We start from the raw sequence: 14,825 nt of genomic DNA, 5'->3' as shown, positions 1-14,825 counted from the left end.
AACCTGGTTTAAATTTAATTTTTGGTTACATTTCAAACTCAGTTAAAAATCACCCATAAGAGCACAAATCATCTGACCATATAAAGAAGTACAGAAATGACCTGATAAACCAGGCTCAGTATACATACACAGCTTTGAGAAGAGCAAGCAGTTTCAGAAGCTTAGAGCTGTAATGGAAATGAAATCAGCATGGTCAATGGCGGTCCTCATTACTTTGGAACGTTTTAAATATTTTCCTTCCGTATTTTCATTAATACACTCTAGCTGCTGTGTAAACCTGATTACTATAAATTTGCTTTGGCTTGTTTTACTGCTATTGGGTTTTGTTAAAACTTACCATCAAGCTACAGGTGTCAACACTTTTCTGAGTATTCCATTTCACCACTTGCTTGCACTTTTTCTGACTTGTTTCTGGGAAAGTCATTTTGTCTTAGCTTGCGGTTATTTAATTATTTTGTGTTTGAGACTTAGGAGGTTGGCATAGAACTTGGTTGGCTAGCTTTATTTATGTAACTAAACTATGCCTCATTAAGGTTCTGTTAAAAAAAAAAACTCTTCCATTAAAAAATTACTCTCCAGTTTTTTGTATAGAGTAAGTAGTTGTCTTGTTTTTGAAAGTATAAAATATAGCCATAGTACTTTTTTTGGTGATAATGGTTTTGGGGGGTTGGGGGAGGTTGAAGGGTTTTTTAAAAAATCTCCCACTTCACTGTTTGACGGCCAAGTTGTCAGTATTCTATAAACCCAACTAAATTTTTACTAGCACTTTCCTGTTGCCAGTCAGAATGCAATTGTTTACTCTGCATTGTGCATTCACCATCTGCTTAAATTTTGTGGTTACTTGGAATCTAACCTTTCATAGTGGAGGAAGGAGGTGCTTTGGGTTCATCTGGTCCCTTTACAGGCATCTGTAAATTTTTACATTTTAATTGCAACCTTAATACTTATTATAGAAATACAAAGAAAGGGCCTTTTAAATTATATTTTGAAACTGTACCTTAATGAAATACTAAAAACTTCGGAGAGTCAACAAACATTTTCTATAGCCTTCCTCCCTTGTTGGACATGGTAACTGTGGAAGCCGCTTGTGCTAGTATGATTTCTGTAAACATCTGAGATCTGTGTTTACATCTGCTAGTCAGCTACAAAGTTGGTTAATAGAAGGCAGTTCCTGATTTTTTTTCTTAACCTAGAAATATCCTAAAGGAGGAAACTTGTTTGTTAATATCGATATGGTACATGTATATATAATTTTATCTACGGGTCTTAGGGCTTTTTTAGAAATAATAAGTAGAAATTGATGAAGCTATAAGACATTTGTACTTACAGTCTGCTTTTCTATTATACCCTGAAACTACTGAATTTGCTAAAACCAAAGAGTGTAGGATTAAAATTTTTTTATCTGATTATCTTTATTTTCCAACGCTTAGCTTGAGTTGAAAATACTTAATTGTTCCTTGTTTTTTGTAGTCATCATATTTGATATAAATTAATATTCAAGAGAAGTTTTAAAATATGTATGTATATTTTAATGAAGTCAGATGGGAAGGATTTTAATAGATTTTACAATAAATCTAATTCTCTAACTCTGCTTTGTTTTGAATTTTTCTAACAAGATATTTGAACTGTTAGCCACTAGACTCAGCTATGAGACAGTAGAAGTAAAACCCTTGAGACAATTTTCATTTTGTTCAAAAGTAGTACTTTTATCCACTTTTTCTGAAAATATTTTACCCTCCCCACTTCTTACCTGAAGAAAGAACAATGCGGTATATAACTTTTCTTTAGTAATAATTTGATACTTTGGGTAATATTTCATGTCCTCGGATAGTCAGAATATATTTAAACTAACCAAATTATTTACTGTATCTGAGACTTTATATTAACTTACAACTTTGGGGATATGGATGAAAATAATGGAGGATAAATGGTCAGGGAGGTAAGGGAAAAGGGAGGTTCAAAAAATGAGGTTAAATCAGTCAGTTTAAAAATTGAGGTGTCATATTATGTAACAAATCATGTGCATTCTATTTATAAAACATTGATAACCTTCATTTCACAAACAAATACAAAATTTAGGGAGTTTTCTATAGCAGATAGAATTTTTTAGAAGTATTTTGATGGTATCGTCTATATAAACGTTAGATTAATTAAGGCTATATTTATACCAGAGTGGAATTTTAAGAGTATTTTCCTACTTTATAAAAACTCCGAAGAGTGGAATTTATAATTTAAAAACTAAATGCAATATTACAGTGTTCTAAAGATGTGCTGTGCTTATAAAGACTCAGATGTTTACAGAGTAATTGCCTTTTGCATCTTGGATTGTGGCTGAGTACCCATTGCAGCTTGCCATCACTGACTATCATTTTATACTATAAGGTGTGGATCCAGAGTTGTATGAGTTAACAACTTCTAAGCTGGAAATCTCCACCTCAAGCCTCAAAGTGACTGATGCATTTGCGAGACTCATGTCCACAGTAGAGAAGACAAGCACATCTACCAGGTAAAAGCTAGTGCTCATTACACCCTAATTTTGAATTCTGTGTTAAACAAAGTAGCCCAGATGGGAAAGCACATAAGTTGGCAGTATTTCAATATATTATATTAAAATTCACTTTACATTTATAAAACCAATAGATGCCTAATTCCAGAAAATAGTATCAAATTATGTTTAATTATGGATTTACTAGAGCGGAGCTATTTCATGAGAGACTGGAAAGGGCTGACAGATGTCGTTTTCTCTCCTTCCCTACCCCTACACCCAACTTTGTAGAGAAGAATCTGATAAAAGAATTGAGAGCATGAAGCCATTACAGAAATGCTCCCCCTTTTCTTTCATAACTACTGAGATGATCATCTTTGAGAACCCAGTTTCACACTCCCAGAGTCACCTAGGCTGATCCTTTCACCTCTGGGCTAAGAGAGAGTAGGGAATGGCCACTGTTTTATTTTCTGAATTTTCGCTAATGTGTAGCACCTCTGATTTGAGTCGTGAAGCCTTGCTTTTTTTTTTTTTTGCGGTATGCGGGCCTCTCACTGTTGTGGCCTCTCCCGTTGCGGAGCACAGGCTCTGGACGCACAGGCTCAGCGGCCATGGCTCACGGGCCCAGCTGCTCCGCGGCATGTGGGATCCTCCCGGACCAGGGCACGAACCCATGTCCCCTGCATCGGCAGGCGGACTCTCAGCCACTGCGCCACCAGGGAAGCCCGAAGCCTTGCTTTTAAGGGGCTTTCTGGGAGCCCTTCAGGGGCAGGGCCTTTAGAAAAGCAGTTATCTCAGATACAGGAATGTCATGTGGGCGTTGTGTGCAGGATTCAGGAAACCTTTAGTTTTACATAATTAAGCACTGGAATAATCCATTGCTTTGACATGTTAGCCATAAGAATAAGGCAGTTTCTAATAAGAAGGTAAGCATTATGAACCAGGAAGTCACTACTGCAAGAGCAAATACTGGTTGATTGGCATACCAACTCTGCTGTACCAAATCTGTCATTCATCAGCACTTTAAAGTGAAAATATTTACCTGTTTTTGCCCAGTTAGGCAGAGATATTCTAGCTTTTTCCCCTGTTTAAATACATTCTACTCACACATCAAACTCAGATTTATCTTTTAAATCAGTTCTTCTGTAGAAAAACATCCATTTAATAAAGCAGTGTTTTCCTTGCAAATAATAAATGCTTACCTGTCTTAAAACTTTGGCTTGAATTATCACATCGCCTTTAAAACTGTGTTTGTGCTTAAGTACCCATTCAACAGATATTTATTATTACTAATACAATTCATATTTATAATCATGAAAATCCATTATTATTTGTTTTATAATTAAGGCTACCCTGAACTTTTCCCGGGAATGGATTTGTAGTCTGCACGTTCTTGTTTAGCCACAGATTCTCTCCCTTGTTCTTATCACCCCTCTTTCTTTGTAGTAACACTACCTGGCGCTGTTAAAGCCTCCTATTAAGTGAACTTGCTTGTAAGTGAAGCTAGTGTGGATTTTTTGCTTGCTTTCTAATTTCTCTTTCCAAATAAATCATATTTTCAAATTAATGTTCTCCTTATACAGATTTCTCATCCATTTTTTCTATATATGTTAACCAAAAGCTAATGACTTTTAAAACAGACAAACAAAAAACTGACACTTTTATCGTTTGGGCTTTCTCCTGCTACTTTTTGGACAACTTTTTCTAAGGACAGTCCTTGTGTTTCCTCACCTTTTTCCCTCTGCAGTCTCACTGAGTGAACTGTAGTAGTGTTCAAAGTCCCGGTGGTGAGAATTCATTCTTTGTGCCAGTAGGAGGAGCTCTAAGCCACATTGTTAACTTGCTTGCTCTCCTAACTTTTCAACTCACCCTTAAAACATTCTGTACACTAGGGCACTCTTCCAACTCCTACCACTTTAAGTTATTTTCATTTTTTTCTCTTATTCTGTATTATTATGGAATGAACTGAAACTATAGTGTGTATCCTGGGGTCAGTTTTGTAACTGCATTGAATTAGTCTCTGGTACCTGTCCAGCTTCACATTTAAAACAAAATAAATTGCAAAGAAAACAAGTTGTCAACTTTGTGTTTTCTCTTTGGAGGAATTAACTATTTGAAAGTGGTGAGAAGTGCAAATATTCACAAGTCTTATAATTAGAAGGTAATACTGTAAAGTGCCCCCATGAGTGATTCCCAGTTGTACAAGGGAGAGAAAGGTGGGGTGGCATAATTCCAAAGGAATTTTAAGCATCTTTGTTGTTTTTGGCTTTTGCTTCATTTTTTGTTTTTGTTTTTGAATAAAATAAAATTTAAAGGGTACACCTCAGCAAAATCTTGGCTTTTGTCAATACACAGAAGATGGAGTGAAAAAGCACTGAGGAACTGTAGGGGAAGAAAAGGTTAAGAAACAGTGGTCTAGGTAGAGGAAATTTGCCATGTAACAAACAACATCCCATACTCTTTTCCAAATACCTTTGCATATGTAAGAGAAAGTACATGTGCTCTTCACTTTCTAAACATAGGTTGTGAAAGTGACTTCTTATTTTAAAGAAATGCAAGTTGTCAGTTTTAAAATAGTTCCATCTTCTTGCTTACCTTTTCTAATACAGAGAAAAATTACTTCCTAATCTTAATCAGTGGGTAGCCAGCTAGTTAGTAGCCACAGACCTCTAACTGAAGATTATACAGGCCAGAGGACTAGTTGCCAAAAGGCATGCATGGTTTTTTCTTTTCTTTTTTTGACCTTTTAATTGAGATATAATTCACATGCCATGAAATTCACCCATGTCAAGTGTACAATTCAGTGGCTTTTAGTATATTCGCAAGGTTGTGCAACCATTACCGCTAATTCCAGAACATTACTATCTAATTCCTCCAGAACATCACTATCTAATTCCAGAAGATTTTTATCATCCCCGAAAGAAACCCCGTACCCATTAGCAGTCACTCCCTATATGCCAGTTTTCCCAGCCCTTGGCAGCTATTAATCTGCCTTCTATCTCTATGGATTTGCGTATTCTGATTATTTCATAACTAACAGAATAACACATTGTATAGCCTTTTGTGTCTGGCTTCTTTCAGTTAGCATAATGTTTTCAAGCTCAGCCAAGTTGTTGCATGTATTGGCAGTTTCTGTTCCTTTTTTATGGCTGCATACTATTCCATTGTGTGGCTATACCACATTTTGCTTATCCCACTAATCAATTAATGGACATTTGGGTTGTTTTCACTTTTTGACTGTTATGAGTAATGCTGCCATGAACATTCATGTACAAGTTTTTGTGTGGACAAATGCTTTCAATTTTCTTGGGAGTGGAACTTCTGGGTCACGTGGTAACATTGTTTAATTTTTTGAAGAACTACCAAACTGTTTTCCAAAGCAGTGGCCCCATTTTGCATTTCCACCAATAAAGTTTGAGGGTTCCAATGTCACCACATTCTCACAAGGCTTGTTACTGTCTTTTGGTTATAGTCATCCCAATGGGTATGAAGTGATATCTCATTGTCATTTTGATTTACATTTCCCTGATGGCCAGTGATATTGAGCAGTTTTTCAGGTGCTTATTGACCACTTGTATCTCTTCTTTAGGGAAGTTGTTGTTGTTGTTAAGAACTCTTTACATATTCTGCATGCTAGACCTTTATCAGATACAGGATTTGCAAATATTTTATCTCATTCTGCAGGCTGTTTTTTCACTTTCTTGGTAGTGTCCTGTGAAACACAAAAGTTTCTTAATTTTGATGAAGCCCTATATACATGCGTATATGTGTATATATCTCTATATATAGATATACATATATGGGTACATAAATATGTACATATATATTTCATTGCTTCTGCCTTAGGTGTCATATCTAAGAAACCATTGCCTACTTCAAGGTCAGGAAGGGTTACATCTAGGTTTTCTTTTAAGAGTTTTAAAGTTTCAACTCTTATATTTAGACCTTTGATGTATTTTGAATTAATTTTTGAATATGGTGTAAGGTAGGGGTCCATCTTCATTCTTTTGCACGTGGATATCCAGTTGTACCAGCACTGGTTGTTAAAAAGACTGTTCTTGCCCCATTTCCCTCTTGTTGAAAATCAGTTTAACCATAAATGTATGGGTTTATTTCTGAACTCTTAATTGTACTGCATTGGCCAAAAGGATAAATCTTAACTAGGAAGAGTATAAATCAAAATTAGGTCACTGCCTTTGGCTTCAAGGAAAGGTCATGATGTAACTTTTTATTTTCAAATTCCCCTCAAGCATTTTCTTCTTTCTTATATTCTAAGAAAACTAGATCACATCAGTGCATAGCAACTACAGATAACTATGAACTACGTAAACTTTTTCTTATTTTTAAATACAACTTCAGACAGCCTTCAAGTAGTGTCTCTGAAATAAGGCAATTGGTAGAAACTCTAGAATAATATTTACCAACCATTCCTTGGGTGAAAACAACTTCTTTGTTCTCCTTCCCCACACCCCAACTGCACTCCACAAACGAGAAGTCCGTTTAGGTGCAATTTTACTGGTTACTGTTTTTAATAATTTTTTATCTTTACAGAAGCAGTAAGAGTAGAAAGTTAGAAAATAGACAAAAATTTTTTCATGAAAGTATCACATTCTTACCAGTCAGATCACTATAACTCCTTAGTGCATATTCTTTCAGATCTTTATCTTTGCAAATATACCCATATGAGTGTTGTTTTAACCAAAAAGGAGATTTTATAGTCTATACGGAATTGAGCCTTCCCTTGCAGTCAGTGGTCTCCATCTACTGATTTCAGTAAATTTTCATTTCATCTAATACCCAGGCTATATGTATTCAAATTCCCCAACAATGTCCTTTCTCTCTGCTTTCTCCAAATCAGCATCCAATCTAGGACTATTGTACCTAGCTGCTATGGCTAAGTCACTTTTAACCTAGTATATCTACCCCCATCCCTTCTGTTTGCTTTTCAGTTTATTAACGCTAGCTTGTTGAAAAGATCGGTCCACTTGTCCTGCAGAACGTCCCAATCTCTGGATTTGTCCATTTGCTTCCTTCAAGTAGTTTTCAAATATTTCTCTATTCCCCTTATTTCCTGTAAACTGGACATTATATCTAAAGGTTTGATGGATTCAGGTAAAACCTTTTGGCTGGAATATATCATAGGTGTTGTATCGCATCAGACGACACATAATGTCTGGTTGACCCCATCGTGAGTGATGCTAAGATTGACCATGGTGAGAGGCTGCCCTTTCCCGTGTAGTCTTCCAGTTTTTCACTTTGAGACTAAAAAGTGAACTATCTGGTTTTATTTTGGAATGATGCAGATAGGCAACTTCCCATCAACCATCCACTTAATAGTTTTACCATGATTTAAGTGCAATTAAAAATGTAGATTTTAATCGGAAAAAATTTGGAGTGCTATTCCATTCTTCTGAGTTGATCTACTGATGGTTTCAGTGTGCCTGAAGCTGACCCCCATATTGAAGAACTTTGGTCCTAAAAGTCTGATGTTTGATTTTTCAGTCTTTTCGTAAAATCTTTTTATTTCAGCCTGAACTTAAATGTGGTAACAACAGAAAAGTCCAGGTATAAAACAAAGACCTGCATCTATCTTTTCTTTCTTGTTTCATCTCCTGACCTCCTGCACCTCATCCCAAGGACAAAGAAAATACTTAGGTGGAAGAATAACTTGTGTCGCAGCTAATAGAGTACCAACTATCATTTACTGTAAAAGAGGATTGGGCCTTTTAGAGTCAACAATTTTAAATTACTTTGATCTAAAATTAATATCATTATGACTGCAGCTATCTTTCAGTATATTTAACATCCTAGAAAACATAAAGATTGGATTACAATCATGTGCTCAATTTGAGCCACATTCGAGGCTCAATTGGCATTTTCTGTGGCTCACCTGCTGGGAAGACCCGGGTCAGCAGGAGCTCTTCCTCTCTGTGTCGCCACGCTGATCACTTCTTATATTAGGGGCATTTCATCTATAGGACCCAACAGATTTCGAGATTTCCCCTCTCCCTGAGTCCTTCCTGCCCATGTGCATTCTCGGCATGAGTAGCTGGCCCTAGTGCTGCGGCCTTTGGACCTACCATCTATCTGCATCCCAGTGGGGCAGAGGCTGGGTGTTTTTGAGCTGAGGGCTTTCTGTCTTGGAATTCCCCTTTGGGGTTGAAGAAAGCCTGAGGTTAAAATGACTTACAAGGACCGTGCCAGACATACTTTGCTTTATGTTGAGGCAACTTTGGTAGTTTCTCAGTGGGGAGGGGGAAATCCAGTAGGGCTTCAGCATTATATTTCTGCTTCGTAACTTTTTCTTGGCTGCGCCACACAGCATGCAGGATCTCTGTTCCCCGACCAGGGATCGGACACGTGACCCCTGCAGTGGAAGCACGGAATCCTAACCACTGGACCACCAGGGAGTTCCCTAGTAACATTTTAAAAGTATGCCTAGGTAGATGCTTCTAAGCTTAAATAGAGCTGCGAGCTGTGCACAGGTACATGTGAATGTCTATGTACCTGCCTAACTGTAATGAACATACATAAATTCGGTGTGAATCTTTGTAAGAGATTTGGCCTCTGGCACAGGAAGCACTCAACACAAAGGTATTATGAGGTTCAGGGACTGGCAGAGGGAAAGATAACTCAAGTCCCCACAGATTGCTGTCTACCTTGAGAGTAGATTTTCTCCCGTTTGACCTACAGCAAGTGTCACTTTAACACACATCTCTTTTTTCATTTGTCAACAGGAAACCGAAAAGAGAAGAGCACCTGAGTGAAGAAGCCATCAAGGTGATCGCCAGCCTTCCTGACCTGACGTTCATGCATGCCAAGGTGTTGATGTTCCCAACCACCTTGACACCTTCCACAAGCTCCCAAGAGAAGGCAGACTGATAACTGATGTGAACTGGACGGTTTCAGTTGCTTTTCCTTCCCTCCAGCCCTTCCCCACCATCAAAAGCATACCTGCTCTAATTAAAAAAAAAAAAAATTAAAGTTCAGCTGATTTGTTGGTAAGCCGCACTAGAAAGGTATACATAGTAATGTATATTTATTTACATACTGAAGTCCTAAATTTATATTAGAAACAAATGTAAATAATCGGGGTGAACATTTTTGAAGATTTATTCTTTTTGTGTTGCTGGGGTGTATACATTTATGTCTTTGTGAAATACACTGGTGGTGTCCTTCTTACAAAACTTTTGAAATAAAAAAATGAAAACTAAAAAGTCAAATCTCCACTGTCTGTGAAATCCCCTTCAGTCTTTTCAGATTGCATTGACTGTCCTATTAATTTTTCACATCATACACTGAATTACTTTTGCTCTCATAAATAAGCTCCAAGTCCCTGTTTAAATTTTTTTTTTTTTTAATTTTACGTGTGGTGGGTTTGTTTCAGATCTGGCTTTTGTTACCATTTTTGTGCTCTTGTTTAATCTTTTCAGTCTGGCCTGTTGCTGTTTGACCTTTTGCAAGGTACTTTCATCGATTGCTCTTTTGTTCTAGGGTATGGATCATTGTCAGAACTTGATTGAAGGGGTTTAAAGAGATTGTGCCTGTCTGTTTTAAATCCGTTTGGTTTAGAGAAGGACCAAATTACATGAATGTCTTACCATGAAATTTACTTGTTACTGATTGTTTTGTTCTATCATACCACTATTTTTTGAGGATTTTGCACAGTGTAAAATGACATAATCATAGATTGCTATGGTTTAGGCTGTATATACAGTAAAAACTATGGGTTTTAAATGTTTGGGGAAATTCCTATGGAAAAAAAGAGACATGTAGAGGAACCTCTAACAAGGTTAACGTGCATGCCCAAGGTCTTTTGAGATTTCAGTGTGTAAATTTCCTTTTAGCTTACACAAAAATAAAATAATTTAAAAGAAGTTTAGCCTGGTGTCTGTACTTTGGTATCTGAGGGAAAATGTAATGAATTTGAACGTTAAGTTTTATTTCATCTTAATGTGTTTCAATCCAGAAGAAATCATTTGGTAGGGCTTCCAGTTTATCAAAACCAAGAAGAATGAGATTCTCACCCATAAGAATTTGAATCAACCCTTTAAGTAGCTGAGCTGTTTTTATGTAGAACATGAGATCATACAAGAAATTCCCATGATCATTATAATATATCTTCATCAGAATTGGCAAAGTTAAATAGGGATTTGTAGGGAATTTTTTTTCTTCCCAAGGAAATATATGCATGAAATTAAGGTGAGCAGAAAATTTCTTAAAAGCACTTTTAAAATATTGTTATTAGATTAGATGTTGCTTCAGCAAAAAGTCACATGATGTATTTCAGTAAAAACAGGCAATCAGCCCAGCAGCAGTCCACCTCATCGGCTGTGGGAATGTTCCATTGGAACTCTTCTGCACCTCTGTCATTGACAGAGATTCCTATGTCGCCAGGTTATTACACGGGCCATTGGAACAGCTGCCTGAGTGTAATTTAAGTAAGGCCTGGAGCAAGAATGCTTATCCAGTCCATCTCCTGCCGTTTCCCCAACTTTTTTTTTTTTTTTTTTTTTCCAGAGAAGGCTTTCCTTCAGAATAGTCACAAGTCTTCAGTGCCCAGTGGACCTTCTGAATGGAAGGATAAAAGTATTCCTCAGCAGACCTTTACATGTTTCAGTAACTGAAGCTTAAAGGGCTGCTTCTGCAGTCCATTACAACTAAATGATAATGGTAGCCTTCATCCACCTAGGTTCAGAGCCCGTTTATTAGCTGTGTGTGATACCATGAGAAAGTTAATCAACCTTGTCTGAGCCACAGTTATATTATCTTTAAAAATGGGAATGAGGGGCTTCCCTGGTTGCGCAGTGGTTGGGAGTCTGCCTGCTGATGCAGGGGACACGGGTTCATGCCCCGGTCCGGGAGGATCCCACATGTCGCGGAGCGGCTGAGCCCGTGAGCCATGGCCGCTGAGCCTGCGCGTCCAGAGCCTGTGCTCCGCAACGGGAGAGGCCACAACGGTGAGAGGCCCGCGTACCGCAAAAAAAAAAAAAAAGGGGGGGGGAATGATACCACCTACCTGTGGGGTTGATGTGTTAAATAATAGATGTAAAACATTTATCACATGAGGAGACCGTCAATAAACGATAGCCAGAGCATAGAATCCGCAAAATCTATAAAGGCCCCTGGTGTCCCGGTAGATTCAAGAAGCAGTCACAGGAGATAGGATCAATTAAAATAAGTTATTCTGTTATAATTTAAAAGTAATCAAGTGGACATTTCTCATGAAAGTGCCCCTGCTTTAATGACACACAAAGTGGCTAGTCCATCTTATAACCACTTTTCAATAAGCCAGATTTCCCTTTCCCTTTCGTGTGTCATATTGGCCTTTGATGTTTTAATCACTCAGGTAAGTTAATACTGGGTTGTCATAGCTTAAGTTCAGGGCTCTAGTGCTGAGGACCAAAAGTGCTCAGCTTTGCACCAGGTCAAGGCTCAAATTACACTGGAAAGCAGTAGCAGGGCTGGTGCGGGAAGAGCCGTGAGCATCTCCATGCGAATCTCAGCTAAGGGAGAGCCTGTTGGTCGCAAGCTTGTCTTGGTCATCAGCTGTTTCTGGCAGCAGCTGCCCATTTGTCCTTCTCAAAGTCAGCCAGGAGGACCCTGCAGAGTTGGGGAGAAGAAACCAAGGAGTCAGAGACCCTAAAACCAAATCACACACAATGGAGACTGGCTTAGCAATCCCCTTTGGGTCTTTGACATCATAAAACCAGCCCACTCATCCCCTGGAGTCTCATCTCACTTTATGGCCAAATCCAAATAGCCATACATAATTCCCCAGTTAATTCAAGCCAGACTGTGAAGTTATGGGAGAAACTTCCCTAAATTGAGTCATGTGTCACTACTATTTTTATGAGTCATTCTTTTATAGAGACTTGTTCTTCCCTCTACATGATTGTCATGCTCTTTATTTAGAACTTGTCTTTTTGCTCCCTCATGTTTCTTGAATCAGGATTAGGCTTGGCTATGAGTAACAAAAACCAAAAATACTGCGTTTCATGTAATAAGACTCATCCTTTTGCTACATTTGAACTTCTCTGAAATTGGAATGGGTTAGCTGGATGGGGTAGCTGTTTAATTTGGCAGTGGTTTCTTTTTCTTAGTGATGTATGAAATAACGCTGTTCTTACATTCAATGACAGAGTTGAGGGAAGATGGTTAACGGTGGCTTCAACGTTAGTTTATTTCTCTTGCCTGTAAAACATGAGGAAACAGTCTGGGGCCGGTAAAGAGGCTTCATAAGCTCATCAGAGATGCAAGCTCTTCCAGAGGTGCAAGCTGTTCCACCCTTATCAACACGTGGTTTCTAGCTTATGGTCCACGGTGGCTGCTGGGGGTCCAGCCACCAAGTCTGCATTCCATCCATCATGGGTGAAGGGCATGCTTCTTCCTGCTACGGACACTTTCCATAAGTCTCTCTAATTCCAACCTATTGGCCAGAACTTAGTTGCAATGCCATATCTAGCTGCAAAAGAGACTGGGGAATACCTTTATTCTGGGTGGCCATCTAAAAGGGACTCTAGTAGTAAGGAAGGAAGAGAACAGATCATGTAGGACAACCGGAAGCCTGAGTCACTCCTGTTTTTCACTTCCCAGTCCATAGAGTATTTCATGGAGCTAAAGTAATACACAGTGAAATGAAATCTGGGATCGTTGTCTCACGCTGCAGCAATGCCTCAAACAGGATCTGTTGCCTTCCTGGTGGTGCTTTTCCAAGGGGGGAAAGAATCAATAGGGGGCAGCTCAGGTTTACTGGGACCTTCTAGGGGCACAGACGCTAAGACAAATCATGGGTGGAAGTAGGGAGCCTCCTGGTGAGGTAGAAGGGGCAGCGGATTAAGCTAGGAGTTGTGTGTTCTAAGTATAGCTCTGCCACCAATCAGCTGTAAGATCTTGGATAAACCCCATTTCTAAGTCACAGGTACTTGATGCATAAAATGAGGGGTTGGAATCTATAGAATCAAAAGCTAAAGTAGGGGGCTTCCCTGGTGGTACAGTGGTTGAGAGTCCGCCTGCCGATGCAGGGGACACGGGTTCGTGCCCCGGTCCGGGAAGATCCCACATGCTGCGGAGTGGCTGGGCCCATGAGCCATGGCCGCTGAGCCTGCGTGTCCAGAGCCTGTGCTCTGCAACGGGAGAGACCACAACAGTGAGAGGCCCGCGTACCACAAAAAAAAAAAAATGTACTCCTGAGACTGGGTCAGATGTTGCTTCATCACTAGCAAGGGGCTCATATTTAATTTCAGACATTTTAAAAATTTAGCCTACAATTACATTATTGTATAGGGCAATAATGTTGCCTCTTTAAATTGTGTAAACAGCCTTTTCTCCCATAACTGCCATCAAGCCAGATTTTCTCTATCATCTACGTGTGTACTTGAGTTTTTAGATCTGAAAACAGAGTTCTACATTTGTCCTTTTACAACTTTATTTTGTTAGCTTTGGATGATCACTTCAGCCTGTCCCTCTCATCAAATCTTTATTGTACCATCTAGCATGTAGTCTCTCCCTCCTTCCTCAGTTTTGTCATCCACAGATTGATAAATAACCTTTATGATCCAGATCACCGACCCAGATGTTGACCAGTACAAATCCCTGCAACTGCCCTCACAGAGAGCCAGGAAGACTCAGCACACACCTTCCCAGCACAGTGACACCCACGTTTCTCTATCGTGCCCACGGATCCTAAGAACAGGCGAAGCCTTGCCGAATCCCTCACACTCTGCCTGTGGCAATTCGTGGGTACCCTGAGCATTTCTACACACGATCTCCAATCCCTCATCCAGCTTGATAATGTCTGTGCCCTAGTGCTCCCAAAGAAGCATAAGGGTGATAAAACTAGTAGGAGATAAAATGACATCTACTCGGGATGCGAGGTTAAATGAGGATAATCCATAGAGTCACTGGCACATAGTAAGAACTCAATAAATACTTTTGTATTATCATCACTCATCCAGGTCAGTACTCCATCGCTGATGATGCAGATAAAAGGCTGATGGTGGGAAAAGCGATTGTCTTCCTGACAGTAAAGTCAGAAAGTCCACCCAACGTCCACAAACCTCAGGTTGCCCTCTGAGTATCTCATGCCTCAGGTGTCCGTCACTTGACCTCATCTTTTCAGGGGGACTATCTCTGAGGATAGCATTCATATCACTTCATACAATAATATTTTATTTTATTTTAAATTTACCTCTTTCAAGAACTGTTCCCTTCCTTCAGTTTTCCAAAATCAGGATTTAAGGACGACAGACCCCTTATCTATACCCTGAACTTGACTGTGAACGGTGACATTGGCTCCTTTGGCTGTCACCTCTGGACTCACCTTTTGACCACGCTCATG

At 39.0% G+C, this 14,825-nt stretch overlaps 1 protein-coding gene across 8 annotated transcripts in view; it reads left to right on the top strand.

Moving 5' to 3' along the window:
- Positions 1-10,362, top strand: part of AFTPH (aftiphilin) — a 63,933-nt gene extending 53,571 nt beyond the window's left edge. For 4 of the 8 annotated variants that reach the window (XM_089923099.1, XM_022597310.3, XM_022597311.3 and 1 more), the window contains 2 exons: positions 2,383-2,506; positions 9,223-10,362. In XM_089923099.1, the coding sequence (XP_089779225.1) occupies positions 2,383-2,506; positions 9,223-9,367 (269 nt within the window). In that variant the 3' untranslated portion in view covers positions 9,368-10,362. The remainder of the gene's footprint in view (positions 1-2,382; positions 2,507-9,222) is intronic. The other 4 variants (XR_002647887.3, XR_016395432.1, XM_089923102.1 and 1 more) reach the window with 2 other exon arrangements.
- The last annotated feature ends 4,463 nt before the right edge of the window (positions 10,363-14,825 follow it).

This window comes from Delphinapterus leucas, chromosome 13, assembly GCF_059928025.1.
Source record: "Delphinapterus leucas isolate spDelLeu-1000000601 "Yukka" chromosome 13, BTC_Dleu_Yukka2, whole genome shotgun sequence".
Classification (NCBI taxonomy): Eukaryota; Metazoa; Chordata; class Mammalia; order Artiodactyla; family Monodontidae; genus Delphinapterus; species Delphinapterus leucas.
Note: the sequence above shows the minus strand (reverse complement) of the source record. Positions and strands in the feature narration are given on the sequence as shown.